Source organism: Bradysia coprophila, chromosome II (assembly GCF_014529535.1).
Source record: "Bradysia coprophila strain Holo2 chromosome II, BU_Bcop_v1, whole genome shotgun sequence".
NCBI lineage: Eukaryota > Metazoa > Arthropoda > Insecta > Diptera > Sciaridae > Bradysia > Bradysia coprophila.
Genome location: NC_050735.1, coordinates 12,775,531 through 12,802,994, shown reverse-complemented (window position 1 = coordinate 12,802,994; position 27,464 = coordinate 12,775,531). Strand labels below are relative to the sequence as shown.

At 36.7% G+C, this 27,464-nt stretch overlaps 1 protein-coding gene across 14 annotated transcripts; it reads right to left on the bottom strand.

Annotated features, from left to right (window-relative positions):
- Positions 1-784: 784 nt before the first annotated feature.
- LOC119073853 (myotubularin-related protein 4) lies at positions 785-24,563 on the bottom strand. 14 transcript variants are annotated; one of them, XM_037179764.1, is made up of 16 exons: positions 24,308-24,563; positions 10,965-11,082; positions 10,682-10,877; positions 10,006-10,618; positions 9,759-9,958; positions 9,566-9,690; positions 9,248-9,504; positions 8,793-9,187; positions 8,218-8,666; positions 7,626-8,145; positions 7,388-7,562; positions 7,212-7,319; positions 5,315-5,419; positions 2,817-3,007; positions 2,624-2,747; positions 785-1,789 (listed from the first exon to the last, which is right to left on the bottom strand). In XM_037179764.1, the coding sequence occupies exons 2-16, from the start codon at positions 11,077-11,079 to the stop codon at positions 1,595-1,597; spliced, it is 3,768 nt and encodes a 1,255-aa protein (XP_037035659.1). In that variant the 5' UTR covers positions 11,080-11,082; positions 24,308-24,563; the 3' UTR covers positions 785-1,594. The 14 variants fall into 14 exon arrangements, 13 of the variants coding, with proteins under 13 accessions (XP_037035659.1, XP_037035597.1, XP_037035608.1 ...); XM_037179702.1 differs by lacking the exon at positions 24,308-24,563 and adding an exon at positions 14,674-15,172; XM_037179713.1 differs by lacking the exon at positions 24,308-24,563 and adding an exon at positions 14,674-15,172 and having other exon boundaries at positions 9,759-9,961; positions 10,012-10,618.
- Between the last annotated feature and the right edge of the window lie 2,901 nt (positions 24,564-27,464).

The following is a 27,464-nucleotide window of genomic DNA, read 5'->3' as shown; positions in this document are numbered from 1 at the left end:
GTCACCGGGTGATGTACGCAAAAAATAGTTTAAAGTTTTTAACGATTTCTCAAAGATAGTGCGGAGAATTATGTTTTTCTACGCCTGAAGGATTCATCGATGATTCACTGAAGGTTTCATCGATGATTCACTGAAGGTTTCATCGATGATTCACTGAAGGTTTCATCGATGCTTCACTGGAGATTCACTGGATATTCATCGATGATTCACTGGAGATTCATTGACGATTCACTAGAGATTCATTGATGATTTACTCTAGATTCATCGATGATGCACTCGATATTCATCGACGATGCACTCGAGATTCATCGACGATGCACTTGACATTCATCGATGATTCACGCGAGATTCATCTATGATTCCCTGGAGATTCATCGACGGTTCACTGGAAATGTGTCGACGATTCACAGTAGATTCATCGACGATTCAGCAGAGTTTCATCGACGATTCAGCAGAGTTTCATCGACGATTCACCTAAGATTCATTGACAACTTACCGAATATTGATCAGCGATTCATCAAAGATTCATAGGCGATCTACAGGAGATTGAAACAATGCACAAAGGCAGACAGAAAGTAGGGTTACTGAAAAAATCAGGAAAATGAGAAAGTGTAGGAGATCAGATTCACCTCGTGGTGTTCCAGCAGTCAAAAATAAAAGTCGTATTATTAAAATGTTTTTCGCATCGGGTAATGTAACAATATGACATAGGTTTCAAAGGGTGACATTATAAGATGGACTGATGTGCACGCGTGGGTTCTTGGTTCTATTAAGAGTATCAACTTAACGAATAATAATTTAGATAGAATATTTTATACTGTGAATTTTAACTCGGTAATTTACTCTTTATACAAAGCTTTTTTTTGCAATTATTTCTTTTCCATTTTTTACTTTCTGTCAATATAATTTTCATTCTCTTATTTTGTAACTTTTTATTCATGTTTCTTTAGCTTGGCTTATGGTTTGCATATTTTATTAAATTATTTAACACTAATACGCTATTCATTTTAATGATTTTCTCTTCTTATTTTTTTTTTCCGTTTTGTTATTTTTCTTTTCATTAATTATTTATTTTATTATACACATCAACTCTGAGGTTTCGTCTTTTAGTTTTGACATAGAAATCATGTTACACATAGGTAAGATATTTGTAGGGTAAAGACGAACATGATTATGACATGATTGATAGAGTTTTTTTTTAAATCTTTTGTTTTTGTTGTGTTATACATAGTAGGTACATAAATAAAATGAGTCATAATATAGTTTTTTTTCATTTTTTAATTTTATTTTTACATTATATTTAGGGCGGTTGTTTTGTTCGCTTTACAAACACAAATAAGACGAGCACTCATTGAACACAAATCATAATAAAACATTGTCAAAAGAGACGTGAAAACATTTATCTCTCCTTCTCTTTCGCTTCCTACCTTTCTGTTGCACTGCTATACCGCCTACAATTATTATTCAATTCGTATTTCCTATATCATCTATATGCATCATTTTGGTATCATTATCTTATTCATCGTCTATGTTACACATACGACTGAATGGATTCATCGTAGTTTCCCTCTTAAAAATCGTCCTAATTTCAATCTCAATTTGTAGCGGTTGTAGCCTTAATCGGTGCCCGGTCATTTGTTGAACTAACGGCAGCATGCTTGCAAGGCTCCATTGAGGTACTGTTATTTGGTTGATACTGATTTTGTGTTGATTGCGTTTGTGTGCTCGGATGACCCAGTATCGGATTCACTTGTTGTTGGAGATTATTGTTTCGATTTTGTTGTTGTAGCTGAATTAATTGGAAATGAAATGGAAACGTTTTTATCTTCGGCAGGGATAAAATAGTTTGGGATGTGATTATATAATTAGGTCGGGGTTACGCATGGACACTCTGCCATAAAGGGTATACATTTATGTCGGTACTTGCATCTAGTACTTCAGTGCTTTTAAACATTCAGCATTCATTTTCATGATCAAGAACAACAGATAAGGGGACACTAAGGACTGGGACACAATCTGGAATCTTTGAAGAAGTTACGGGTGGCCAGTTGGTGTTCAGGACCTTGACCAAGGTCCAGGTTTGACGAGACGTTTAGATTTTTCTATGAAACCACATGAACCAGTGAGCCTGACCTCGTACATGCGGCCATTTTGTCAGTTCCACAATAAGTATCTCCAACAATAGAGAGTAGTGAGTGTAATAACAAGCCCCAATTCCAGAGACATGCAGTCCCCTTAAAAAAGTAAAAATTTTGTCGGAAAATCGAAGAATTTTTCTTCGTTTCCATTTCTCTTTAAAAAGAAAAGAATTTCGATTCTTTACGACTCTTACGGAAAGTTTTCAATTGGCTGCAAAATCCGGCATATGAGCGACGCATGGCTTATTATCGTTTAGCTGTGCCATGATAGCGTTTCCGTGAAACATTATTATCGACGTTCGCTACAAGTTTGCGCTCAAATAAACCATCACAGCTGATAAATCCGAGGATAAAACACAAATACGCAGGAAGCATAGGCGGTGGTGATAAAACTCCTTTCTTCCACTAAATTCTATTAGCGTTCCTAACATACAATGGAGTAGTAGGTGCCGAAAAATACAACCGCAAGAAAAAGTGCATCTTACTTGAATTTTTGTTGTCACACTGTGGTAACATGGACCACACACTCGAACCGGCTGATAAAGCCGCTCGTCCGGTAATGCTGCCCAAAACTCTGAGCAATCGGCACAGAATATTTGTCCACACGATCTAAAAAGGCATTCTTTATGTTTAAACGTTATACCCTCAGAAAAAGAGTTGAGCGTAATTTTCTTATACCGGCAATGATGCTTTCGGCGTCCCAACCAGAATTCGGTCTGGCAACCCGTGCACCTTGACACACAGTGATCGGGTACCCAAAGTACGCTGCTGGCTAAATTTCCGGCAGACGATGACTGAGCACTGTTACGATCTTCAACAGCTTCCCAAGAACATACCGATGAATTTTCAATATTATCCAGCAGAGAAGTCTTTCGATTTAATAGGCCAAATGCAAAAGAAAACAATGGACAATTAGCGCTTACGTTACAAAAACTAAATTATTTTTTTTTGTTTAAATTTAATCAAAATTCAAAAAGCAAATGTATTGTCGTTTTGAAGTATCCGATCGAAAATACAAATTTTTAATGGGAGATTTTGTTGCTTCTCACCAAGTACTTTCTAGAGAAATGTTTTTAATTTTGGCGTCGAAATTTAAGGTCATCTATAAACGACGTCGGTTAGAAAGGAAGGTTGGGACTAGGATCAACATATATGATTGATCTTGTTAAAGGTACTGGTAAATAATGGACGAGGATAGGAAAGTTTTTAACGCCTAAAATACTGTAAAATCGACATTTACGGATGACCTCTTTGATGAAGGTTTACGAGAAATTAATTTGGTTAAAATAATGAAAATTGCAAAGAAATTATCTTAAAAGTGATACATCGGTCATAATGTACATAGTTGTACATACATTGAACATATCCATGCAGTTAAGTAGAAACTGTAAGTATAACATTGATCATGCGGCATACAAAAATATTTCAATTGGCTGAGCATTATTTAAGGGGACAGAGTTTGCATTACGTAACCTCACAATTAATATTTTCAATAAACTACAGTGACTAACATTCAAAAACCAGCCGCAGTGTTCACAATGTCAAAATTTGACAGTCAAATGCCATTGGTGTGCTTATTGGTTTTCCTACTCATACACGATAGAAAGACCGAAGAACAGAAGCTATTAAATTAATGTTCTTTGACGCTTCAAACACTGGGAAATGTCAAAACTATCGAAAAACTAAAATTTCTTAGATGGACTGGTTTTTGAATGTTAGTCACTGTAACTGCATTTTTTGGCATGGCAGGACGAGTTGTTTTTGAACAAATATTCTATCAAATTAGGTGCAAAAAAAAACTGAAAGTAATCTGAATTTGGTAACCCAGCCACACAGTTGATTTTAACTGTATTCGATTTACATCGAAAATTAACTGAAATCTATTAGTTTGTGAAGGTCACGTTTTCCCGCTAAGGAAAATCTTGTCATCTCGTCAACAAAGTTCATAATGATTGTACCGCAAAAGTTCATTTCGGCTTCGTATTGTCAATATAAAATTGAAGAACCCTGTTTGTCATAGCATAGGGTATTGGTCATAGACAATCACTTCATCTTTTAGAAAGGACCGATCTGTTCGTCTACACCGACGACAAAAATAAGGGATGAGATCTAGATTTTATCCGAAATACCGAAATAGGACGCATTTTCCAGTGGACTTTTTTATATGTACCTAGAAAGGTATTCGACCCTAGAAGCCAAAACCACTTTCAAAAAAAACCTTCGAATTTGTGTGGCTGGTGAAAGGTGACCAAAAACCGAAAACTTGCACTTTTCTTTTAAAAAAAATTCTCCAGTAACACGAGCCGTACAGGGGAAATGTGTACACCCAAACATTTCATCATAGATGCATCCAAACCACATAGGACCCTATTTGGCCCAAAAGCACATTAAATTACCTGTCAAATGACACCCTACACGACCATGTACGCTTTGTGTACCTCGAGAAATTTCAGTAAGAACAGTGTAAGTCTTCGGTTGAAAACTTTAACTGCACATAAGTCCCTATTCGGCTCAATAGTACGTGTGATTACCTTTCTAATGACAACCCACACGACCCTCGTGCTATTGGCCAAGCAATACAACAATTTTAAATAACAAATTTAAATAAATGACCCTCGTGTAACTGGAGAAATTTTTGTAAGAAAAGTGCAAGTTTTCGGTTTTTGATCACCTTTCACCGGCCACACAAACTCTGAAGAATTTTTTTGATAGTGGTTTTGGCTTCTAGGGTCGAATACCTTTCTAGGCACATATAAAATGCGTCCGATTTCGGCAGGCTGTTTTTCAAAAGAATCCCTCAAAACTAGTGAGGTTTGAGATACTTTGAACAATTGAAGTAATAGATTTATCGATTATATTGCGTTACTCTTGCCGTTTGTAAGTGGTACAATACAAAGTACATTCAGTATGACCAAAATTATCGCAAAAATCAAAACGTCAGATGATTAAATGAAATAATTTGTTTTTCGTTTCGGTTTGAATAAGCATCACCCAAATAAGTTAGCTGCACGAAATTTCCGAAAATCAACGAATATTTATGAGAATTTTTTGACATCACGTTTCTGATCGAAAGAGATTTTGAACTATAAAATACCATGAGAGATTAATTGCATTTCGTGTTGAATGTTGCAATCAAACAAAACGGTGAATAAAAAAAGAAAATAAAATTAACTAACCACCGATAAAAAACTAGCATTACGTTGAGGACTGATTGAGCATCTTCCTACTGAAGAACCACAGTCAGAATGTGTAAAATTAAAATCATCGCTCACAACATCTTCCTTTTTTGAAAAAAAAAAGAAAAACAAGCAATTTATGGTATCAGATTTATGCAATAAATTGGTGTAGGGCAATCGTATAATAAGAATACTATTTAATGGTTGTCGATTCATTCGGGAGTTAGTGATATACATTTAGTGAAAATGTTTGAAAAATGTCCGGACCGAGTAGCTCTTAAATGGAGGATGTCTCTCTAGATAACTACTCGAGAAAAAGGTGTCTGCCTATGCTCCGTTGACAAAGGAAACATTTTCATATCAACAGTTCTCATAGCAAAGGTTTTTCGAGGGTTATGATTTCTTTATACTACGGATGATTCATTGTAAGTTAATAGTCTTCCATAGTAATATGTTCTTCTGGGTTACAAAACCTTGTTAGTTACAGAGAGAGGGAGTTACATATGCTCCAGCTGGAGTGGTATGTTTCTATGAATCCTCGAGAGCAATGACGTCTTTAGAGTCTTCACGTTATATTCCACAAAGTAATCCATCTTCAGACTACGATAAAATGAAATAATTTGGTGAGAAAGTGAGAAAATGAAATTTATCGCAAGTTCTTTGTACCATGACAGTGGTTTAACCTATCATTATTGAATGTTTTGCTCAATGTATAGCTGTCGTGTATGGGAAATGAGACAAACATTTCTGCTGACAACACCACGACTACGTTGATATCGTTCACTGATAGAATTAATAATATTGACGAGACGTTAATATCATCCATCTATACGATGTTATTGATTAAATCACAATATTATTATTATAGTGCTGCAATAACTGCATCATGTGATGGTAGTGCCTATCCAAACCATCACAGGTTATTATTGGGAAAACTTGTTTTTGAAATCTTTAAGAAATTCCAAAAAGAACATGTAAAGGTGTTAACTATCACACAATGTTTTGTGATGTAAGCAGTAAGCACCTTCACCCGTGGCCTAAAGACTTTCTAGGAATTTTTGAAAATTTTTAAAAATTTCAAATTTCTTAAAAAATTTTGATTTTTTTTTATTAAGCCCTGCTACCAACGGCTCTCAGAAGTAGTATCACGTTGTTTAATGTACGTAAAGTCCATCAAATCGAAGATTCGTATGTTATTGCTATGACTCAACAATATATTGTTCCCTGACTGTTGACTTAAGGAAAAGCCTTGTCGCCTTCTGGAACAATAACATCATCTTGTGAACGAGATTACATTATTCGCACGATCTTGAAATCACAAACCCGACCTTGAATACTATAGGACCAATAGTATAAGGTCTTGACAAAATATGCCTTCTAGCTGAAGTAACATACATTTGACCTAAGTAAGCACAGAGGTCTAATTTGGACCTCGAAACAATTGTGCTATGGAACAGGCTATGTACACAAGGACATATGACAATAAAAATCACCGACTAACAGTGTAAGAAACAGTAGGTTTAAAGACCTATAGCATAGGGAATCAGTGGGTTCAGTGACAACAAAGAGAAAGGCGTTTGTTAGACAATTGTCTTTTTGTGCTACGTTTGTCAGTGAATTCTTTAGCAAAAAAGTCGTCAGACGAAATTATTCATCGGCACACTTAACATCATAAAAACCTCTAGTGCAAATAGTGTTTGCAGCCTCTAAAAGAAAATTGAAGCAGGAAATCGAATCTCAATTAATTGAATTAAAAGGAAAGTGTATGTGTGGTAGAATATATTACAATTGCATTGAGTGGAACGACGGACTACTAACTATGAAGCTACGGGAATGAGTAATTAAAAAAGAAATAAAGAAAATTCGGAAAAGTTCGATCCAAACAGACAGTACTTACCGGATCATCGACCAATTGCTGCTGCTGATTGTTATACTGATTCTGCGTTTTCTTCAATAACTCAATACGTGTTGCGTACAATTCTCGCTGTAAAGCTTCTTCTCGTACCTGAAAAAATGAACACAAAAAATTCAGTTCAATCCATCAACATCTCGATTAGTCTCTGACAACAGCACCTTATGTTCGTAAACAATCTGCTGTAGCCGTAAGTTTTGTTCGCTGAGAGCATGAGCGAGTCCGTCTGGACACGATATAGCTGCATTTGGCCGTTCCAAAACGCCAGGCGGTGTCAATGGCAATGACCTTGCACCCGGCGTAGATCTCGAATTCGTAGTGGCACTGGGAGATATACTGTAACAAGTTGGAAATTAGCTCGGCCGCACATGAACGACAGGACGTGTCAGTCCATTTTACCTTCCATTAACTAATTTGTTTGGACTAGTCTCTTGTCTAGAGTTTGAGGAATTACGTCTGCGTCGATGCGTGGGTACCGGATTCGACGGTAGGTTGTCATGCCGTCCATTGTTTGAAATTTCCATCCGTTGATGTTCCGGTTGCATTAAAATACTTTCATCCATACTGACTTGATTGCTGCCGGTCCAACTTTTCGGCTTTACACCGTGCACTTCCGGTAAGATCACATTACGCGAATCACTATTTGGTTTATGTAATTTCGAATTATTTAAGTCTAAGTTCGAGTTGACGTCGTCAACGATGTCATCGCAATGGTTATTGGAGTGGCCATTGGATGTTGCGGCTGGTGTTACTGATGAATTTGAGGCAGATGATGCGATATTATCGGTTGTCAAGGTGTAATGCTCAATAGGAACTAATGTACTGCTTTCGACTAACGTATCTGTACTGGTTTCAACGCTGCCATGCCATAGGTTTTGTGCCACTGTTGTCGGTGTCGGTGAGTTACTCTGTGATGTATCTGCAAAATAAATAAGAAAAAATGTTTTTATTTCGTTGGTCTTCCAATCCAAGCTGTCCATTTATTGCTCACTCTGCAAATTAACACTATGCAACATGTTCAAACTGCTAAAATCACCGCCATTCAGTCGATCGCCATCGGTCTCATCGGCGCTAGCATCACTTTGTTGTCCGTTATGAGTCAGTAACACAGTTTCTTTATGCACATCGCTCACATATTGCGAAATGTGATCGATGTTTTCGTTCATACGACTATTGTAAAATGGACTAGACACCTCATAGAAAGCGCCCGGTTCGGCACGATGTTCGTCGGTTGCATAATATGTCTTTGTGGAATCGTGAGGTGCATTTTCGTTAAGTCCGATTTTATCGACGGCCACACCAAGATCAGTAGTGGAACCTTGCAGCTCTTGGGTGAGATGGTTCAGTTCGCTGTAGTAGTTGGAAATGGCTTGGTCGGATGGAATACCACAGTCAGACATTGTTTCAATGGATGGATCCGATGGTAAATGTATTTTAAAACTGAAACGGTAAGAGATGGATGAATTACGCTATTCGTGTCAGTGTGTGATCGCTGCTCACACACAAAAAGTCTAACCAGAAGAGAATTCATTAAAAAACCTAATTTGATTAATCCGAAAGACTTACTGCGATTCCGCTGTCATATTCGGATCACTCGATCGCCTCTGTAGTCCAAAGTAGTTCCCGCCGATTGACATTAAATCTCCGTACGATCGTGTCTTGATCAATGGACTTTTCGATTCTTGAACGTCATTCGTACTGGGCGGATAGTCGGACGCATTTGGTGTACCCAGACTGCCCAAATACACTTCACTCCAAAGTGCCAGATCTCTTACGTTGTGTGCGGGCCATAACACTCGCTCCCTATTTGCTACATACAATGGATTTTTGTAAATTGGAGCCGACAGAAATGGCCACACCGAAAATGTTCGATCGAAGATGGAGTTCTCTGTGCGTTCCTTGACTGTGTTACATAAAAATGTGCCGAATATGCACGAGTGTGAATGCTGAGCCAATTTTATCTAAGGAAAGGAGACAAATTAACCGTCTGGTTCCGGACATGTCATTTAAATCCCATTTACCAAGTAGCCCATACTGAATTCAAAACTGCACGGAAATTGTTTGTGAATCTGATGAACGCAATCTAACCATTGCAGAAACACCGGACATCGTTCATTCGTTTCGTCTGCACCGGGGCCGTGACCACAGCGATCGGCAAATTTGTGGCCAAAAGAGAGCCACTCACGTTCGACTAGCACACGGAAACCCTCGACTGTGCGATAATGCGGATCCAGACAAAGTTGAGCGGTGGCGACTATCTGTGGTGTGCGATCCCAGCCTAATAATTTGAGGGCGTTAAGTTAGGCAAATTTCGATAACAAAGCATTGATAAAGTATACCATCGGAACAGTGCACAAGGACCGGTCGACCTTGTCGTTCGATTGTATGACAAACTGTCATTGAAGCTGCCAACAAACCTGACATATGTTGAAACCACATCGTACGCTCCAGAAGACTGAGCCAACTGAAAAACGATCCATTGAAAGTTGAGAATGTTTCCCATAGAAAGACATTTTTGGGTTTCAGACTTACTTTGGTATGTCGGGCGGTGACGCACAAAGCTGCCTGAGTGCATGGAAACTCTTTCGAATCACATGAATGTTGCCGAGACTCATAAACTGAATTTCCGAACAAGGGTAATATTCAGCACATTCACATCCGCCACCACGAGCCCGATTTGTAACAGCTGACGTATAGGAACGTGCATCAACTATGAGGATTTTCTGAAAATTCTTCTTAAATTTTTATTGAAGCTCCTGTTTTGCATGATTTCGCAAACTATTACCTTACACTCGTCCACCATAACCTCCTCATGACTGCCTTCTGGGCTTGACGGTGCACTATCACTCGATTGACTCGATTTTAAGTTGATTCGTCGTTGTGGTTCGCCACTGTCGTAACCACAAGCTTCTACCAAAGCCTTTAATAGCTGCTCGTCATTCGCATTACGCCAGCCCAACCAGCCAACTTCCGGTTGACTGCATCGGGCAATTATAGCACCAGAAGCTTTGTGTCGCCACACTACAGCCGGTATTCGTCGAGAGCTACGAAAACTCGCCACACTTTTCAATGTATCTTCGGATATGCAACCCGGTACCAACAACAAACGTGGATATGATGGACACAATTTAAAATCGGCATTGGCGTGACTAATGCGCCATGCGCCATGCAAGTCAAACTCCAGACGCTTAACTTCCTTCCGGAAGTCTTCGTCAATTCTCGATGCTCTTAATAGTCGGCCAGACCACTCATTATCCGTACTGGGCGGATGTTCCGACGCCCAGGCATAAAATGGAAATGCAAACATTGATTCAAGACTTGTGGGCACGCCTACCGACAGTGTAATTCGCCGTTGCCATTCGGAACATTGTTCAGATGTGGCGAATGAGCATCTGCATAAAACGATTTATGTTTACTGAATGGTAAGAATGGTTAGTTCCAAGTGTGATACTCACTTCACTGTACTAGCATCTTTGCAACTAATCAACAAATGAAATAGATTTTGTGTGATAGCTGATTCTATGAGTCCTAGAGGCACTGACACTGTTGTCTCAGGGTTCGTAGATTTTTTGGATAAAAAGATTCGATAATTTGATAATGCTAATACACCGTCGTCTGTGCGTCCTAAATATTTTACCGATTCACCAGCCACTGAAACAATTGATTCATTATCGTCTATCAATTAGGGACGAACGCTCCGCGGACAGCATAAATGTTTCAAATCATAAACGAACTTACATTCGGTTAGTGGTATTTGCAATACGTCATCCTCTTTTTCCAGCGTTGGCTTCGGAAACAATTCAGCTGCCCGAACCATGCATAGCGAAGATAGTGGTGAGCCATCAGTATCCATGCCCTGTAAATCGAACAGAAGGAAAAGTTTTAGCACAGACAATTCAGACGTATTCAATGTGTAAGAGGCGCCGAGTTGGGTGGAGACAGGAATACAAACGAATCATCTGAATCTCTATTAATACAACTTATAAAGCGAAACTGTTATATGTATGATTTCGAACATTGTAATGACAAAAGAAACATTTTCTGTTTTGTCATCGACTGAATGTATTATGAACATTCTGTGTATTATGAAGTGGCTGTAACATTTGTAGGTAAGATAAATACTCAAAATTTTAATTCAGATTTGTGTCTTCCTTTCTGCTTTAACGTTTTGCGTCAAGTGATTTGTGTGTTCTTTATGCTAAATTTAGAAATAAGCTCCGACAAACTCAATTAAGCTTTTCAGCTTCCGAACCAATATTTATTCAAACAAAACAATTATGATTCGAGTGTTTATGTTCCGGTGTACGGGGATACAACCACATTAATAGATAATTCGCTACAGAGCTCATTTTTCATGTTGTCAGATTCTACCAGTCGGACTCATTCTTGTAAGGAAGACTTTATCAGCAGTAGTAAATTATGTCCTCGTTTCGTACTTTTTATTTTGTCAAGTGTGAGGGTGCCATTACCCATGGTGAGACACAAAGTTTCAATCAATTACTTAGGTTATTTTACTTACTCGACGCACTTATTCCCCCGGGAATTGAGTCTTAAAGCTTCTATCAATGAAGCAATGACTTAGTTTACTGGGTGTGTAGTGAGTAAAAGTACGTTACATTGCTCGCTGCGAAGGTTTTTCATTACATGAGCTAACACTTTTATGATAAAATCAAATTCGCAAGTGTATTTTTGAGCAATAAGCTGCAGTAACTGTCTCTGCGACAAGTGTAGACTGCACTTATCGAAAAACAGTTACCGAAGTAAGTGGAGTAAAGCACACGAATGAGTTTTCGAGTATCACAAAGTTGTTTCCAAAGTACGTCGCCACATCAAATATATTCTGGTGTACTACCTGCCCAATGCGAAAGTTGATTTTCACATAGAAAAATGAAGAAAATAACCGTAAATAGTCCACCTGATATGAAATGCATCATTTCCATAGGGAGCAAATTGATATGTAATGGTCACGTTTCGCACGGGACAGGCAGTAAATATTATTTACTTTAATTATGTTACAGCGTACTCAAAAATGTATCTCCCTAACAAATGTTGTAAAAATGTTTCTCTATACAGCAAAAAAACGGCTGATTGTTCGGCTTATAGCGGGGTCAAATGTTTTTTTTTAACTTCACATTAACCATAAATAAATGCTCATTACACATGCAACGTTAACAATTATTTAGATGTATGAAAGGGGAAAGTCACTTTTGGGATTATTTTAAAGTGACTTTTTATCTTAAGTAAACGAACGCTAAATTATCTAAGGTTCCATCTTTATTTTTAGCTCATAAATAAGGGCAATAACGATAATGACGGCACTATTTCGAACTGATATGTAATCTTTACCGTAAACCGGTTAGCAAAATGCCGGTATTACCGATTTTTACCGGTTGCCTATTTACCGGTTCGGCACAAAGTCTGTAAAACGTAGCAAATTTATTGCGTTTTGAAGCATATCTGACGAAGTAATTCCATATGGCGACGCAAAGTGATAACACTCATATATCAAACGAGAAGCGAGACAGCATTTGTAAACATTGCATACGATGTGCGTATTCATTGTCGTAAAACATACAAGTGACGTCAGTGATATTTAGACATGAATTTGCTTCATCTGTTTTACAGCTGATCACCCAATACAAACAAATGTGATTTGATTATACTTTTGTTTATGTGGGTGAAATAGTGACACGCAAGTGCGGATAGAGACGTATAATCAGTTTTGTTTGTATGAGTGGCGAGTGGGTCAGCTATAAAACAGATGTAGCAAATTCATGTCTGAATATCGCAGACGTCGACTGTATTTAATTTTGAACGTTCGATTACATAAAATTTAAAAATTCAATGTTGCCGGCTAGTGACCTAATCTCGAAAATATCGGATTTTTATGTCTCGGCCAGTAAGTTCAATTAATCGTCACGACTGACTTACAATGTCAAACATTTATCTTGAATGCAATTTTTTTTACATAAATAATAATCGGGTACCAGCAGAGCAAGCACCAGTATTAAATCATAAAAATCGAGTGTAATACTCAAATATTATTCCTAATAATTTTCGCTATAATCTATTATGTGTAATTCATTTCGCATGAAGGTTATACGAATTGCAACTGGCTCATATGTATGTACAATATTATTGCGGTCAAGTTTGCTTAATTTCTCCAGAAAACCGAACACACATTTGCAAAAAAAAAATGAACTGCAGTCTCTCAAATGCTTAATGGATTTTATCGGACACGACGTTATGTATAATATGCAAATAATCGATTCGGAATTCATTGAATTTCTATTAAAATTGCAAGTTCTCTATGCATAACTCCACAATCAATTATGTCGAACCGCATGAAAAAAAAGAGAAACAAATAAAAATCGAATGTCTTATTATTATTGTGTGCAAAAGGAATGAGAGATGAGTCCATGGCCGTAGATGTGCTGTAAGTTTATGAACTGTGCATTTTATATACAATGTTTTTGCAACAATGTATTACAATAATCGTTCATATGTCGTTCGTTTTATTAGCACCAATTTGTAAGGCAATTTTGTGTTTGGTATTGGTTTAAAAATTCTGTTGTCAGTACTACACGTTGCTCTATACCATCATCGTTTATGCAAAATTCAGGTTTATTTTTCTTCAAAAAAAATGGTTTTTTGCATTCGATTTAAATGTGATAATACCGAAGTCTGGCAAATCGTGTGGATGTAGGTGTGAGTTAGATATGCAAATCGCTTATATTTTCGTATTTTTTGGTTGACTTTCGGCATAAAGTGTGGAATTGGGATGGCGCTAAACGTGATTACTTTTTGTATCAATGAGTTTTTGTTCCATATGAAATTACTCGAAAACTTGGGTATACTGCATATGAAGACACGGTCAACTTTTGTGAAAGTTTTAGTAAAATAAAAAATTTTAAAGGAAGAATCACTACAAAAGAGTTCTGCCTGCAGGGACGGACGGGCTACCCAAAAGACCTTCGGGCGTTGAATGCCCAATAATTTGTAAAAGACCCTTCGTTCATACAAGAAAATCAAAAATCTCGTGTGGCATCGCTGCAGCCAGTTCGGGCCTGACTATCTGTGACAAATTTAAATTAAACTCGATATTTTTCTATTCTGTATTGAAATTGTATTAAAATGAGTTTCGTATAACTTCTATTGTTACCACGGAAGACCCAGCACAACGAATGGCAATCAGTGTCTTACTATTTCTTCCATGTTACATATTATGAGTATCAATAAATTGCCCTTTGTTTATACAACTATATTTCATCCGATTACCGGTTCGGAGCAAAATCGTCACCGCAATGTGAAAGGGCGCCTGTTTTGTCTGCCTTCCCCGCCTTCCCGTTATTTCACAGTTTGTATAGATGCTCACAAAAATGTAATAATCGAAAAAAAAAATGGAATTGCACTCGGATCATAAGTTTTCTGTTTATAGATAACTTACGCTTATCACAGCCTTCGGAATGCCATATATCTGTACAGTATTTTCACATTCAGATTCGTCACTAAAATCGACCAAACGTAGGAATTTACTACCAATCTGTACCGTATTTTCTGGAACCTCATTGAAATCAACTTTATGTCGAAATTGACTACGTTCCGATACGTCAGTAAAATCAACCAAACGCAGAAATTGACTCCCAATTGATGAAAACATAACTGCTGTATTTTATATAAAATTCAAATTGTTTACACTATTTTTAAGTTGCAACGAAAAATCAATTGAAAAGTGGTGTGCAATCCAATGTTCAATGAACTATTTTCACATTTGTCGATATTTACAGGCAATTGAAATTATTAGATTTATGTCTTAAATGCAAACATTTTCTTTGGAATTATATGAACAAACTGATAACGGTGGCATTTTTTCTGTTGTGTCGTTTCTGTAAATGTATCTCTTTGTAGTGTAATAATCGACTGATATAATTTTCGACTGGCAAAAGATATGAGTTTGTTTTGCAACAAATGTCGCTTTCAATTGGCTGTCGAAATTTCTTTCAGAGTGCATCCTAAATTGAGAGTTGAATTTTGGTTGGCTTAGAGATATTAAATAGCAAAAGGCTAGTCCATGGGCGCCGTTTTCGGTTTACGAAATGGTGTTGCTCAAGCGTTCAAAACACAGATTTCCCATTAAATTGTATTGAAATTTAAGTGTTCAAGCCACGCTGCAATACCGTATTTCAAGGCTAAGTGAGAACTTCTGGCATTTCCGTCATTTTCGGACAACACGAGCAACTGATTATCGAGTTTGTTAACACTTTAGACTTATCATTCGTTATCGACAGCAATGACAACAATAAGCGAAGACCGGTTAATGTGGTCTCAGGGCAGTAGTTGCTACCGGTCAAAATGAGCATTGCCCATCCTGGAATCCTTCAGCCACCCTGAGCAACTTTATATAATTCCTGACTATTATTACTTTGAGTAAATAGAATAATTTCACCTACAGCCCTAAGTGTTCTATCTCTTTGTTCTTTTCTGTTTTTTACTTTCTACTTTCATCTTTAAACTTGGATTTTATGCTACAATCAGAGGCGCAGACTTCGAAGGTACTCTAAGGTTGAATGGTATTGTGGAGTAAAAATTTAATTTGTTGATTCTACGTTTTTTGCAATGGGACTTTGCACCAGTTTGATATACTAAAAGCACTGGTGAATCCGCCCTATGTGCTTGACGGAAAATGTTTATGAAAAGATTTTAAGGGTGTCTCGCTGCGCCGCCTTAAAAAAATTGACATTTTGACGTAAGATATTGACATTTTTATGAAACATTTGACAAGAACTTCCTCCGCTGATCTCATTGTGCAAAAATTGCACCTCTAACTCAACTTATTTCATTATTATGTACTAGTGGTCCTTAGTAAAATGATCAATTGAATGAAGTAGCAGATGTTTTATCAAACCAGAGGCGCCGACCTGTATTTGGAGTAGTGGTGCCCACGATAGACTTTTCATTCATTTTGCTGTAAAAGTAAAAGTACTAGTGCCCAGTATCAATTGAACTTCGAGTCAGGCCCGGACTGGCCATATGGTGAATTCGGGGAATTCCCGATGGGCCTTTTGGATTTTTGTATGAGAATTTTTAATTTGTGGGCCTTTTTAAATTGAGTTGCATGGGCTTTTTCGAGCCAGTCCGGTACTGCTCCGAGTAGTAGTACCCAAGCCTCACATGTCCTTAGAAGTCGGCGCCCCTGTTATAAGCAATATTGCTCTTTAGACTACTTTAACTTATTGTTCAGTAATAATGTAAGTCATTTTGGAGAATTTTGAAAACAATTTCGAAATTTGACGATAAATGCAACAATTTAGGACAAGTAGACGACTCTGAATCATTAGAGGATTGTTTCGCATATGGCTAATTTCACCGTTGGATGTTTGAGTTACACTACTTTCAAACTTTTATATCTCTGGACACCCAAGCGGCCCCATTAGAAAGTATACAAAACGTTTTTCATACAATCAACATTTTAGAACAGAACAAAACTGTAGGTGGAGAAGGAACCGAGATAAACCTGTGAGATGCTATGTAACGTGGGCAGCCATTTTTTTGATGGCATTTACCATATTACAATTAATGAATGCTGTGTGTACATAAGATTTGAATAGAGAGAAGAAAAGCCATGGACTTGAGCATTGAATAATTATTAATAATTCAGTGGCCATGGAAAAGCAACTATAGATGTATAGAAGTGCAATTTATGGAAACGGAAATTCATATTTCCTTTCCAATCTTCTTTATGCACACACAAAAATCGAGTCAATCTTCTTTTGTTAAAATCATTACAGGCAACTCTAATGTCATGTTTCTATGCATATATGTAGACATAATACAGAATCGAAGGAAAATGAATAAAGGAAAATCGAAATCTTGCATACTTGATTGATGCATTTTTATATATTTTCTCTCTGTGGAAATAAAGTCCCGTAAATGATATCTCGCGTAAATGTATGCTAGATATATGTAAATATACACAAAAATGCTACCAAACACACCGAAACTACCCGGAGTGAACTTAAGATAACGTAAAAAGTGAGACATGCTCGATAGAGAAAACTATCGAATTTTTCTAATTCGGGAATCGAACCCAGATCATTTTGGTGGAAGGTTGGTACTTCGGTACTTAACCACATAGCCAGTAACGTCAGTCAGTTTGAGAAATCGTTAAAGAACGAAAAATGGTTCCACTGGATTTCGTCAAGTTACAGCTAGTTCGGGCAAAAATGTTTGGATACCAGGATAATGTATCGGTAAATGTACCGAAAATTTAGGTAAATGTCTTTGGTCACCGGGAAATTTTTACTTGATTACCGGGATGTAAAGAGATATTTACGTCGCAATAACGAAAAAGTTGAAAAGTCGAGTTTTCGCGTGAAGTGTGTTGAAGCCGAGGTCAATAACCACGTCTTTTCAACTCTTCCGTCCGAGTTAAGTACAATATTTTACATGGTGAAGGCACCGAAAAATCGGGTTTTAGGATTTAACTGACATGAAGATTTCCGCGACTGTACGTTTTGGTTTAAAAGAATGTTTTGCTCTGAAGCAGGCGCGCCGACTTCTAGGTGGCGTTGGGTGCTAGAGCACCCAACAACCAAAATTGTTTGTTCCACAGCACCCAACGCTCGAAACAAAAGTTCATAGAAATCTGAACTTGAGCATCCAACACTCAATACGAAAGTCGGGGCGCCTGCTCTGAAGTGTGTGAACTACAGAAATCATGTAACGAATTGTCGAATGCTCACTGAGCGCAGATTTTTCGTTGCTAAATGTGGCCTGTCTATAGAGGAAGGAAAATTTTTTGTTTTTCTAATGGATCTCTATCAATCATCAAAGCTACACTGCAATAAACCTATCGAAACAAATTTACCTACGAGAGGCAAATCTATCATCGCCGATAGTATCTGACGGGAATTGAGCTAACAAAAGATAAGAAAATCGCACATACCGATTTCTCTTGCCGTTGCTAAATATCGAAATATTAAAATAAAATTGATAAAATCGGAAATGAAGTTCAAAACAACTCTTAGCAATTCAAATTGGATACATTTGAAATTGAAATATAAGTTCAACAGATAAACAAGATCAAACAAAATCGGTTAGCGAAACGAAAAACAAACAATCCGGAGTCTAGACGGTGTGGGTCTGAAACTCATCCAGTCTACCGAAAAGCAAAAACCTAATATTCATCCAGTGTTTTCCCCCTCGATTCAAAACTAATACAGAAAAATTAAATTCAAAAATTCGATAAACACAACTAAACTTGTATTGGTCTAACATCTGAAAAAAAGCGTAATTAATATGCAAGTAAAACAACGAAATCAACAGTAATAAATGTACATAATTCGAATACACACATCTAACAACCACAATGTGTACGTCCATTTTATATTATTTACAACACAACCAAACCAAATTTGAAGTTCTTTTTTGTTGTTATCGGTCATGGTGGTTTGCGAAAATTAATTGAGCGAAAAAACAGTTTTTTTTTCTTCTTCGCGAATTCTATTTATAGATCGGCAACAAGATTTTGGCGAAGAATTTCAAACCAAACCAATTTCTCGTTTATGTTTGTATATACATTTTGTGTACAATAGAGAGTTGAAGGTGAATCTGTAAACGTAAACTATAAATTGCATTGAGAGCAAAGCTTTGTTTATACTTTGTTTGTATTTTATGATGGAAGATATACTTTCGATTGTGTGCGGCTCCTAAGTTCATTATTTTTTAATGGAACACTCTAATTGAAAACAATTGAATTTGTTACTCGGCTTTTTTGTCATTGAAAACTTAAGCAAAATTCATCTTTGGTTAGAATATTTCGGTTAAGAAACAGAGAAACCACCAGTGCAAGACCGAATAGTGAAAATAAATGTAAAACATGTAAAAATATAGTTATAGGCATTTGCTGTCAACAACGACGACTAGAATATACGATGAAATATCGCTCATTTTGAATCTGGGTTCTGAAAGAACATCGAATTAGAAGAGTTTGTTTTGTGTACTAAAAATTTAAAGTTGTCCAAATACGCTGAACGTTCCAATTTTACTGCATAACCTCTCGATATAGAAATCTATTGAAGTAATAGATTTTTCACAACGCAGACAAGAAAATAGTCGTGAAATTTTGAAATCCTTTGTTGTGAAAAACTTTGTGTTTACCTCGGGTAAAAGGTTGGAAATTGCATTTTATAGGCTGACAACACCTTCGAAATGGAATTTCCAATTTTTTTCCCGTGGTTTCGGTGAACAAATAACTATTGTATCGAACAGCATCAGGGGATACGTTGCACAAATGAAGTGGCACATTTATTGATTTTGTTGAGACACGCTTACTGCATCCATATGTAGACGATGTCTTGGAAATGAGTCGAATCGTGGCATTTAACAGAGGCAAAGATTTTTTTTGATACCAACATCGACAGTTGATACTTTCGCCCTCGAAATCCGGGGCGAAAGTAAAAAAATGCAAGTTATGTGTTTGAGCGGGGAGAAAGAAAGAATACATAAAGCGAATAGTACATTGAATGACAAGGGGCGAAAGTAAAAAAATTCAACCGTGTGCGGGAGTTGGAGCCCGCGCCGAAGGCAAGGGCTCTAATCGCACAGGTTGAATTTTTTTATTTTTGCCCCGAGTCGTTCATACTATTTTTTTTGATACCAACATTGAAAATTGATACGTATCGCAAACATCGCAACAAAATGTTGAAATAAAAAGGCATTTAGCCAGAAAATGCGGGGGGCCAGGGGGCGGCAGCCCCCTGGTATATGAAAAATTTAATAATTTAGCCATCACAACAATAACACACACAAAAATTAAGATATAACTAACAAATCATTCAGTAACAAAAAGTATCAACTTTGTATGCTAATTTCAATAAGAACACTGGCGCACAGTGTTTTACAATTTTGATCAAAGTATTCTGCATAATATGAGCGGATTTTGTTGACAACTCGACTCATTTCTCTCATTTTCTGTGACGTCAGTCACTTTCGCTGTTCGTTCAGTTGCGTTCGCTCTTCGTTAAGTACTTTCTCCCCGTGGGATGCATTTTTTTACTTTCGCCCCTCATATGCGGGGCGAAAGTATCATTTTTCAATGTTGGTATCAAAAAAAGTCAATATACATAATGCGAAAGTCGACTACATAATGTAATAGTCGACTCTTGTCAATAAGTGTACTGCGATCAAAATTGAAATAAAGCGTGCGCCAGTGCTCTTATTGAAATTAACATACGAAGTTGATACTTTTTGTTGCTGAATGATTTGTTATTTATTTGTTAATTTTTGTGTGTGTTGTTGTTGTGATGGCTAAATAATTAAATTTTTGATATGCCAGGGGGCTGCCGCCCCCTGGACCCCCGCATTTTCTGGCTAAATGCCTTCATATTTCAACATTTTGTTCTGATGTTTGCGATTCGTATCAACTTTCGATGTTGGTATCAAAAAAAATAGTATGAACGACTCGGGGCAAAAGTAAAAAAATTCAACCTGTGCGATTGAGGCCCTTGCCTTCGGCGCGGGCATCAACTCTCGCACACGGTTGAATTTTTTTACTTTCGCCCCTTGTCATTCAATGTACTATTGTTATCCAAGTCTAAGCCTGAAAAGGTATTTCGTCGAGATTTCGTTAAATTTTTAAAATTAGAATTTCCATTCTGACAGTAAAAAATGCCGGAAAGCAATACACAATCGACAGTACAACAATATACAAGGGCATCATCATGATAGAAAAAAAAGATTTTAAAGCGACACAGCATTCTTCAAATGAAGCCAGTTTTCTCTACAAAATAAAAAAACCTGATCCATACAGTCGCATCAAAACTCGTTAGCGGAAATGGTGTCTATGAAACTTCGTTAAAATCGTTGCGAATTTTCTGTATCAATTTTGATATAAAGTGGAAAGCATATTTTGTTATTTTTTCTACGGTAGCTTCCGCGTAAAAAAATGGGTTGAAAATGAAATTACAGTTCGAAGTAAACTGTTGTTTCCGATGGAAACTAATGACTTGAAACAAACACTGTTCATGGCCCATTGATTGCTTACTCCATCAGAGGGGTAACACTGTGGACGATTATGTTATTCCTCAATGTAAATACATGCGAAACATGTGACCTTTGCTTTTATTTCATTATATTTTGGTAGATAGCCCAAATATCATGCCACATATAATCTGAAATATCTCAAGAGCACAGAGAGATGCTCATATGACGACTGGGTCGTTTCGACGGATAGAATATGTCGAATGATATTGGTTGAGCGAAAATGTATTATTGAATTCTCTCTCAAAAACCCAACTGTCATTCGACATATTCCCTCTATCCGTCGAAACGACCCAGTCGTCATATTAGCAACTCTCTGATGGAGCAGAACAAATTAACAATGGAAAATCACCGTTTTTATTAAGCATAAAGTGTCAACGTAGTCAGAAATTCTGTGGAAACCATCGATCAGCAGTTATTGCTTATAATTTTGTAGGTATTTTCCCCTGCAGTTTAGATAAATATTACAACAGTAACGTCTGTCAGTCTGTCTCCTCAAATAAACTTGCAGAACATTTCAAAGTAAAATTGCGATAGAGCGAAGTACAGTACCATTACGTCGACCATTAAATAGTCACATCAACCCAGGCTTGCGAAATCGTTGATTCATGTTCAATGGCTCTTTGAGAATTCCCAGACGTCCGAACATATCTTCGACAAATGTTGGGAGTTCAATACTCGTATGGTACACGAGCCATGGAGGTCTTATACAATGACGTAGTATTGGGAACAAACGCAAAATTAAATTCGGTTATTTGAAGATAATAACGCCTCTGATAAGAGAAAGAACCGCGTGAAGTTCATTAATAATGTATAAAAGGTAGAACTTTTTGACATTGAAACGGTACGAACGATTCAACGATACGAACTGTTCATGTGAGTTGTTGATTTTGCTTTGTTGAAAATGTAATTCTGAATCGTTAAAAAATAATTTAGGAATTCAAATCAAGATTTATATGATACTGGCGAGGTCTGTCGAGTTGCATTCATTCAATCAAACATTTAAATCTGCTTAAATTTTTGCTTTTCTATTTTATCATCATTTTTATGCAGTTTTTCCAAGTGCTCACTCGGGAAATATTCACACAGTGTATGGGGGGAACGAGTTTGGGTTTGGTTACGCATAAAAAGCACTACACTATACAACAAAAACCAAGTATAAAAAGGCGATTTTCTGTCTCGTTTGTTCGCGCTACCACCGTTATGTGTATGATCCGTTGAACAGGATACTCTTTCTATCTGGAAATTGACTTTTCATATGTGAGGTGTGATTGACCTTATTTTCACCACTCAAAGGACCATGAGAAAATTACGTTTTCCTGACACTTCGTCTGACGACAGTTGGGAGAAGAATATGTCTATATTCTTTCCTGCCAAAATAAGAAGGGACTATGTGACAGCTCGGGCGAAAAATATTTTTTCTTCACTGCCAAAACAGGATAGAAGAAAACGGAGATTTTCTTCCCCGAACTGTCACATTTGTTTTTGTTTTGAAAAGTAGTTTAACATATTGATGTTTTTGTTTCGTGGAGAAAAACTGTTAATCACACTTCGCTTCTTCCCTCGGTCAACAAATAGCTATTTCTCTTCAAAATTAATCTGAAAATTCACTGATAAATTTTCATTGATGAAGTGATTGAATAGGAACTGCACTCGCCTACCACTTCACGGAGGCATCATTAAAATTTTTGTTGAAAGCCTGGAAAACAACACTTCAAAAACATTTGGATTGATGCATCACCAGGCCTAATTAACGACAAAACAAAGGACTGGAGTCGCACGTCATATTGACAATGTAACGAGATAATTTCAATATTTTCATTTCGTCCGTTTTTGTTGTGTTTCCAAATTGCGCAAATTGTACAGATCACCGATAAAGTGGTCATTAATTAGGCGCATTGTGGAGAGACACAATATAAATAAATTCTTTTTCGTTTTTAATTTCCACATACACCATATTCGATAGCAAACAATGCGCTGCTGAACTTTGAACTTTTAATATACTTAATACCGAACGAAATGTTCTATACGAAAAGAACAAAAACAAAAAATAATTTCTCCCCATTTATAGCTGGTAGCATACAATCCATCGTCTTATATAAGACAATAAAATTCTATACACCGTCTGGAGTATGGATAATGGGTGCTATGCTATTTTGAGACTAGGTTTGTCGGTATATCGGCCAAGTGGGGGTGTCCACAAAACCTCAACCGAGCCAGTAATTTTCATTTACAATATATACATAATAGTTATCCATACCCACAACCATATAATTCCACCAACTAATTTATAACGTCCATATTGATCTGAGATGCATTTTCTTGAATAATGTTTTTTTTTTCGCCGAGTTGCACCATATTCTACCATATATAAGCTAGACAACTGACCTGAATTTCATTTTCAAGTAAACTGTTTTTTTTGTAGAAAACTCGTCTTTTCATTCATGACACTTTTAGTAAGACTGTACTGTTTTTATGCTTCAATGAAACATCATTTTACGTGTGTTGTGGCAATCTTTAAACATTTTTTTTTTTATAATTTTCATTTAATATGAGTGGCCTCCAGAACTTTGTTCAAGTTACTTTTTGTTTCTTCTTTGACATTTTTTTTTGTTTTATCAGCGAATTCTTGGCTCACAATAAACAATAGATAACAGTTCGAGACCCGTAAAGGAACATAATGAGTATCTCATATGTGGAGTAATCACTTTGTCTCTAATAATGGAACGAATTTGGAAACGTGACGAAGCTGTTTTTCCAAAAAAAAATAAGAAGAAAAACTTTGAAGAACGAAAGAAAAAAACGTCACGGTTTTCTCTGAACCGTAGATATTTTTTCCATTGACTACGACATAATTTGATCGATGTATCACGAATCGAAATCTAATCAAAACACATTCAACTGATAGAAAATATCACAAAACCACAGAACAAATTGCAACAAAATATGTGAGTTTCTTTCTCAGTTTTATTTTTACGCAATGCACCTTCGTTGAAAATTATCTACATAGAAAGAAAATCTCAAACTAAATTTCAATTTACCAAAAAGTTTTATAGATTATATCCAACCAGCAGAAATAGCGTCTATTGACGAACAATGCACATTATTTTGCACATTTAACAATTTGAAAACACTTTGCACTTTAAAATTTGTTTTTTTAATTTCTATCAATTTTTATAATATGCGTTTTACGAACTTCCATCACAAATAAAGTTTTTCAATTAACATCTATCAATTGTCTAACCTGACAGATGTTTTCTTTGTTATTTTATTCGTTGTGGTTGTTCAACTTGCGTTTCAAACTTTGATGGTTCGAAAACTACTTTATCGATATCGACTAATGCAGTGTGTGAAATTTCAATGAGTGAAAAGGCGCGTAGTTTTGAAAAAATAGGGGAAGATTTGAGGTGATTAAGGAAGAGGTGTCAGCAAAATTTTCTAGTGACTTAGAAGAGAACGTTTTACGCAAGGTTCTGAGAGAACCGGTTGAGACATTCCTGAGTTGATCATGATGCTAGCCGCCTTCGTGAGTGTATTAAGCTGTTCTTTTAGGACATTGGTTTTACCTATGGAATGACATACCACAACCCATGAGGGGCCATTCAAATAGTGCGCACGCTGTTAAGTAGTGTTGCGTTCAGGGAAATTTGCCTCCTCGTAAAAGTATGAACGGCTTTCTCTACCAGTGTTTCTTGCAGGTGAAACACGAACCTCAAAGACTATGTTCCAGTTCCTTACAGGTCGAACACGAACCTCAAAGACTGTATGTCTCTGGTGGGATATTGTCCCCAGCTCAAAAGCCCCAGTTGTTTACGAGAATCAAATACTTTATTTAAGGCATGTTGCCCGTTCAGCGTTTGTATTCTGCTTTTATTTCGGTACAATACACCGTATTTATAGGCCAATGCTTAGGCAACTTGACCAATTTCAATTTAATTGCACTCTTCGGTTATTTCGATTTCATAGAGTGAAAACGGTGAACAAGTTGCGATATTTGGGTCCCCCTCCACCTTGCACGCCTTTAATTATGGGCAACAGCTAAGATAATAAAACAAAATTGATTTAGTCTTTATTGTTGATTGAAGATCCCGTGTAGATCAAACGTTGCGTCCATAACCAGGACGTTTGGGATTGCTGAAAAATTACCCCCACCTGAAATGCCTACAGATAAATCGCCAGCATAAAATCGCAACGTTGAACAAGTTGTTGACGATTTTATTTTGAAAAGGTTGCCATTAAAAATGAAAATTCGGATTAAAGGGATGGCTGCTTTGAAAACTTCACCGCACAAATTCGCAGCAAAAAAAAACATCGAGAAAAATCACAAAATTCAACAAATTCGAAAACTAAACAAAAACAAAAAAATTCAGCAGTGTACTCACAGTTTTTCTGCTTTCTTGTGTAAGAGGCTAGCGGAAGCAACTGAAGAGGTATAGCTCTGTTTGTCGTTCCAGAGGATGTTTCTCCGAAGGATGTTTCCTTGAAATTCAATAAATGTGAAAAGGAGTCTTCGGTTCTTGCAATTTGCGCCCCTTGCCCCTAACCTTTTCATCTCAGGCTAAGCAAAATTATTATGTACGAAGAAATAAAGCTTCGAAACTGAAATATATCATTTACTCCAACTCTCGGTACCTTAATACAAGTTTTTCTGAAGAAACTTTACTTTCCCGTACCCCAGATCTCTTTTTTAAGAAAATGAGGAATCTCGAGCCGGCATGGCATCATTCACAATGACTCGTAAAGTGACATTCTCCTTATACAAAATATGGCATTTTGTGTATCATTGTGAATCACTCCGGCGCGAGATTCATAGCAGCCACGAAAAAGTTCCATATTTCAATAAAAAGAAGATTTACCATGAAAACCATTGAAAAAAATATTTAATTTTTTTAATAGAAATTATTGAAGAATATTCTTGCCATCCCGATGCCATCCCGCTTATGAGAATCTTAGTAATTAAAAATATCGAATGTCCTATTTAATTGAATTAGAATGGATATGCTTTTAGTCTCATTCAAATTACAGCTTTTAAAGTGAGATATAAAATCAAGCAGAAATTTTTCAGATATTCTGTTTATCCTTTTGTTCTACAGAATAATAATTTACATCAATTAAAAATAAGTTATTTATACTTCACACGATCTGTTGATAAGTATCATTGGAAATAAAAATAGAAAAATTTGCGCGACCCAAAAACATACAAGATTTCTGTTACGCCACTCTTTCCATCTGTGAATAGTCATCAAGAAACATTATTCATTATTCGCAGATGTGAATAGAGACGACCTGCTCTAGTTAATAACTAGTAGTTATGCTCTTTACAATAATACATGAAAAATACAAACCAAGTATGGTACAAAGGTGAGTTTGTTTATATGAAATCGCTATTCAAGGTTCTGAAAAAACAGGTTAGTTCAACTCTGAGTTTATCACGAAGGTGATACACAAATTGCGTCAACGGCGTTTTACAAAGTTTATATCAAAAAAAAAAACTTAAAAAAACAAAATTCCGAATTTTCCTAAAGAAAACGTTTTCTTCAAGTTGATTTCACACACAATCTGTGACTGCAGTCACACGAACAGGTTAAAGACAACCACGAAGGCGGAAGACACCAAATTTTATAAACAGATAGTGTGAGAAATCAACTTGAAGAAAATATTTTTCTCGGAAATTCAGAATTTTGTTTTTGTTAAGTTCCATATTAAATTGCTCAGGGTTGTCTTAACCTGTTCTTTCAGAATCTTGGTCACATGTGCTGAATGCGTTTATCAAGGTTTTGTTAACCTGTTCTTTAAGAACCTTGAGCGCATTAACGTTAATCGTAATGACGTAGTGTTACGATTACGTAATACGATTTCACAAATTGGTGCACTGAAAAATATAGAAGTAAGGCACTGTCCTCGAATTGGCACCGCACAGAAAATTCCTTATTATAGTCCCTGGGTGCAATAGGCTTACGGTCAAAGTAGTGCGACCTGTGGTCATGTACGCAATAGATCATACGAGGCTCCGTCGCAGCAAACGCTCCGACTGTTCTGATGGCTCGTTTTTCTTCTGGAGTTGTTTTGTTTTTCGTTTCATTATTTACATTGTTTACATTATTTACATCTATTTACTTTCATTGCAAATATGGGGTAAACAAATTAAAAAAAAGTAACTCGTTGACGAAATATTGAAGAGGCTATTGAATTCGTTTC